Below are 5768 nucleotides of genomic sequence, written 5' to 3'. Positions count from 1 at the left end.
AAAAATAAACAAAATTATTAATTGGTGAAAAAATCCAATGAAAAGGTAACGTTTTACCTGACCAGTTCAATTTTGGTTGTCGTTACAGAATTCATATTTAATCTTTTCCATGTTTTTAAAAAATGTCGCAAATCACTATCAAAATATAATCATTGGAACTCAATGGGCCTCAGAAAAATTTGTAAAGAACTAGAACTGTTTTTAGAGTCGGAAAAACAATATAAAAAATTTCGGGGCAAATCAAAGATGCCCGCTATTCTAACACAGCCGTATTATTGACGTAATAATACTTTTGCTTATTCATGGATTAAACTTTTCATGAGATCGTTCCTCACTGTATATTGAATCCCTGAAATTGATCAAGTTAGATTTTCAATACGAAAAATAGGCATCTGAGGACACAGATTGATATTCGAATGAAACAGTTGTAATAATAACGAATTAACGAATAATAAAAAATAAAATACGCATTGTAAATTGAGCACACAATATTCATTGTTACATCCCTTTCAGTTTCCTCGACTGGTAAGTCAAAACGAAATGCTTGAAAACATAGATGCGTGAATTCTGATAAAGAACTGCGGTAAAAGCTAACATCAAGTCTACTTTCTAGCATCGTAGAACTTTTTCCAGAACTCCATTCGCTCTTTGTGGAAACCAGCTTTAACCTGGAGTCCAGGATCGCTATCATTACCGACCTGAAGATATTTTTCATCCAATGAGAATGGTTCCCAAATTTCGTAGCCACTGAGAGCTGCTGTAGTCGGAATCCTGAAAATAAAATCCATCGTCGAATATAGTCGATACACAAGCGGTTGTGAGGTGGTGTCTTGTATCGACTCATGGTCTGATATTCACCCAGTGGTAGCAAACGATGACCACAGCTCTACCATCGCGTCGGCGACTTTCATGTCAGTCTCACTATATTCAGACCCCGGTGGTCCAAACATTTCTTTTGGTCCTGGAAGGAGGTAAAGCAGCTCGTCACCGTGTGCCGCTCCCCAATTCTCCGTGTTATTGTCACTAAACGAATAGCTGTAGCTTAAAGTGCCCCGGTAGTCGAAAGTGCAGAAGTATGCGGGACTCTTGTAAGCAGGATTGTTTACGTATTGTTTAACCTCGTTGTAAATAGGATAAATGAATTCGCCATCAGTCATGAGGTCAGTCAAATTGCGTATCAGCTGGAAGCAACAATAATCACAGCATGATTGATTTCACTTGAACTTCTATTCATTGTCAGTCAGTTGTCCGATTCTCACCAAAGTTCGATCAGCAGTTAGATCGTTCAAGTAACGAGACTTCAGAGCAGCAGTTTGGGCATCGACATCAGCTGACCAAGTGTCATATTTTAAAAAGTCGATTAAGCGAGCGTCAACGTTGTCTAAAAACTCCTGGAACAAGTCTGGCCTATCGTAGTATCCTGAAATGATGAACAAGTAAAAGTTTAAGACAAAATTGGTCACCTCGAAGAAATTTAATGCAGGGTCTTATGTGTAACCTGAGATCTGTATGCCATATACACATCCATAAAAATGTCCGCTACATTATTTTATTCCACTTATACTTGCTTGCAGTTTCAACAATTCCTTCGTCCCTAGTCACGAGCGCCACCCACGGCAAATCATTCTTTTTTCCATTGGTCATAATATTCGCTGGTGTATCCGTAATCAATGCACCTTCTACGTCAGGTTCGATAACAGGATACCAAACAATACGGCTGGACGAGTTTGCATCTATGAACAACTCTTCTGTATGGTATATGTATGAACCATTGAAAGTCCTCAGGCAATCAACAAGAACGATTGACGACTCGGTCGGACATCCAAGGTGTTCACCCAACTTAATGGTTCGACTGGCGGCCACTGAAGACGGTTCAGGATTAAAAGACGAGGTCCCCACTCCACTGTGTGTCATGTATTGGTGGAAGAGTCCTGAAAAAAATTTGCGATTGTTCGACAAATCAAAATCCCAAATATGTAACACATGTTCAGTTTCATTATGGATCTATCTTACAATTAAAAGCACCAACTTAGGTGTAGTACCAAGGAGTAGAATACATTGACCATCGAAAAACTATCATTAAACATCAAAGGTTTATTTTGATTCGACTAAACAACTCTTCCCACCTTTTGTTAAAGGAGATGCACTCAAAATATGAGTGCATACGGCGCCTGAACTTCCACCGAAGACAGTCACTTGACTTGGATCACCACCGAAATACTTGATATATTTTTGGATCCATCTCAGAGCTTCAGCTATATCTTTTATTAAATTGTTTCCAGGCGATACTTCGTCGCCGGTACTCAAAAGTCCTAGTATTCCGAAACGATAGTTCGGTGCTACGAGAACTACGTCTTTGTTAAGAAGAAATTCCGGACTCCATCGGTCAGGTGTGCTCGTTCCAAATCTATATTGTCCACCGAAGATGAAGACCATCACTGGCAGTAACTTAGACCTCCTGCTCTTAGGGATCTGCGAGAATATACTAGAATAATTTGGGTAGTTTGTTCACCATATATGAACACCATAACTGAAAGTGAACGTAAAACGTTTGCTACTAGAAAGTTATGCGGTAGAAATATTTCAAACATGGTGCCTTGCTTTTTTATTAAGGGTCTAGCACAAAACACGATCAGTGGTTGTCAACTTCATCACTTTGACTTTGGAAGCCTTGTTCAACAATCTGACTCGTTGCTAGCAAAACAAAGATAATATAAGGAGTTTCAATTCCTGATAGGAATATTTCAGTTTAGATGTAAATTTTCAATTTTTGCACTGCTATCTGAAAGAAAATTTCTCGAGTCCGCAACATGTTTTTAGGCATTGCTGAACAAATTCAAATGATTAGGAATCTGTTTATTTCTTGAGATCAACCTTTATGATCGAGCCACTGAGGTTTTTTATCAAATGGAAAAATATAAAAAATATTACATTCTTTCAACCAGCTGTGGTCGACTTCTGATCAACGTGATGAATTAGTTCAACAATACTTGAATTCTCTGTAAAAATGAACAAAGCTAAACTTGTTTACTAATTGATACGACGATATCATAAATGCTTGAGATGTTTTAGTAGAGAACTTGAGTCAATTTCGAAATGTTAAAAACCTTCAAAGTTTATATCTTCTGTCACGGTTAGTACACTTATCAATACGAAAAGTTTGAACCGATGTTGTAAAACTAAAACTTGCCCAAGATATGAAAATACAGTCAACACGATTGCGTTATACCTGTGGCGTGTAAACGTTAAGATAGAGGCAATCCTCATCGCCCAAGATCTCGGGCACTTCGTGATAACAATGGTTAGGCATGTGGTCAGCATCCAAAGTCCCATTCCAAGGACCCGCTGGTACAGCTTGTTTGAACCTGGATTGGAGTACCGGGAGAAATTAATGTTTGCAAATTTTTTTTATCGATTAAACTCCCAATGATAAGTGATTCTTAGGCCAACTGGAGGCTGGATAGTTTCGCCAATTTTTGGTCTTGGATTCTGAACATCTTCTTTCGAGTATATTAAATTATGAACTTCAGTGCCAAGAGTTGTGATCAATGCAGATCAACTCGAAGAAAATCCGTCGGACTCTGAAGGGAATTGAAATGTGCAAAGCCCAAGTACCTGAATGTGAGCAAAACGGTATGGTCTCAGGATGTAAGGATACTTGATGCTTTATCTGATAAGACGTGGTTGATCATTGAGAGAAAAAAATCTTGTGAATGGAAACCTTCGATCGCAAGTTAGTAAACCGAAATTAAGATCTGATATATACGTCCTCTAATGCATTTGTTTAAAAATGCGTGGTTTGAGCTCGTGAGAGTAAAAAATCTTCACTGCATTAACACTCAACAAAAAATCTGTAAAAATTTTGAATTACTGTATAACTGTTCTACTTTGTGTAACAAGCGATACTTTTCATGGAATCTTTTTCTCTCGTGGCACTCTACCGCCCTGACAATTACGTCGGTTCTTTAGTTACAGCGCGTAACGTGCGAGACTGCGGAACGGGAGGAACTGATTTCCAAATGGAAGATGATCGATTCTACAAGACAAATGTTCCACAGAACAGATCCTAGAAACTCGTTTTAACAGAAATATATTTCTACTGAAAACTTTTCCTTAGAACAGTTCTTCAATTTAAAAAATCCAATGCAATAGTCGGTTCACACAACACACACACACACACACATAAATTCAACATAAATAATTAAAATTATATAAGATTGAACTGATTGAGATCGAATCATAGTACGTGAAATGAAGATTAAACGTACGATTTTAATGAATATTTTCTAGAAAAGTATTCTGTGAAAAAATTCTGAAGTAGAATGAATCATGCAAGCTCATTTTTAACGTGAATCTCAAATTCTTCTCCATAGAAAATTTTTTTCGACGCCAAATGAGTCTGTAGAACATATTCCGTAGAGACGAATCGTAAAAATTGTACTAAGACTGGTCACGTGTTTCAGGAACCAAATCGGCGAGTTGAAGTTGAAACTCAGTCCGTCTGCACCAAGGCAACGTTTCCTGCACCGTCCACAATGGCGATGGACGACTTTCAACTCTGAATTAATCCTAAGACAAACCTGAGATCTCCAACCGGTGGTTCGGCATACGGGATTCCAATGAAGCCCGAGAATATTCTGCCAAGGTTTGTGACCATATTTATACCTCTAAGTCTTCCTTGCGGTGTCGTCGTTTCCGGACGCGTCATATTTTCCGCAGCGGAAGTGTCTCCATTTTTTATTGGTATAACATCAAAGATCGTCAGACAAGCGATTATCAAAATAGCCACCAAAAGACACGCGGCTACTTTGTACCAACACGAACGCGAACCGATCTTACAGAGAAACATGATTACTCTTTGTCACTCGTCGTAAGTGGTGCTCGGCAAAAAGCCCAACCCGAGTTACTTTATCATGCGAGAAGAAACGATGTCTTTTTATATTCAAATACAATACAAATAGATATAAAATGAGTATTCTGGGAGATAGATACCTTCCTACGGTTTCGCTGTTTTTATGGATGGGCTGAAGATGGGAGGAGGGAAGGAGGGGGGGATAAGACCTTTGAAGATAATGGTTAGGTGCTGTGAACAGATATTCATATCCAAGTAACGTAACGAATACTTGAATCTTGTCCCTTCCGAAATCGCAGCTACATCACACGTGCTCTACATGTATCGTACATTTATTCTGTTATGTCCGCCAAAAACCATTATGGTGGTTATGTAACAGGCACAGAACAGAGATACTTGTCAATGATATCACAATTATGGATGAGATTCATGTCCTTGCAAGTTCATTATGTATCATTTATGTTCTTATTTTTATCTGTCACGTAATACATCCGAATCAGAGCCATTGAGTAAACCTACTTGATACATATCATTCGTTTTATGCCTACGTGCACATGTACACGCTGCTTCAAAAAAAGCACACAAATACGAGGATACATGTATATTAGGGTGTTTCTAAAAAAGATGAATTTTTTTCTTCCTATGGTGTCCAAAAATTGATAGTATACCTAAAACTAAAAATTTTAGCGCCAATATGAGCTCTTAATATTAATAGTAAGGTTTGCCTCTATCCATTTCTTTATTTGTTGTTTAAATAACGAGGGAGAATTTTTTTTTTTTATTCATCAAATTTTCATTACTTTGGAACGGTTCATCGTAACAACAATCTGAAAAAAGAGATTTGTAGGAAATTTCACGTTTTACAAAAAACGTTTGAAGATCAAAGTTCCTCAGATCAACCGTTTCAAAGATATCA

General features: G+C 37.9%; 1 protein-coding gene across 1 annotated transcript; it reads right to left on the bottom strand.

Annotated features, from left to right (window-relative positions):
- Positions 1-602: 602 nt before the first annotated feature.
- On the bottom strand, positions 603-4849 carry LOC124413900 (esterase E4-like). The gene is made up of 7 exons (XM_046894700.1): positions 4581-4849; positions 3230-3365; positions 2127-2472; positions 1569-1931; positions 1260-1420; positions 859-1181; positions 603-771 (listed from the first exon to the last, which is right to left on the bottom strand). Exons 1-7 carry the CDS (start codon positions 4847-4849, stop codon positions 603-605), a joined length of 1767 nt encoding a protein of 588 aa, XP_046750656.1.
- Between the last annotated feature and the right edge of the window lie 919 nt (positions 4850-5768).

The sequence above is a fragment of the Diprion similis genome, chromosome 13 (genome assembly GCF_021155765.1).
Source record: "Diprion similis isolate iyDipSimi1 chromosome 13, iyDipSimi1.1, whole genome shotgun sequence".
Taxonomy (NCBI): Eukaryota; Metazoa; Arthropoda; class Insecta; order Hymenoptera; family Diprionidae; genus Diprion; species Diprion similis.
This window is presented reverse-complemented; position numbering and strand designations above follow the sequence as displayed.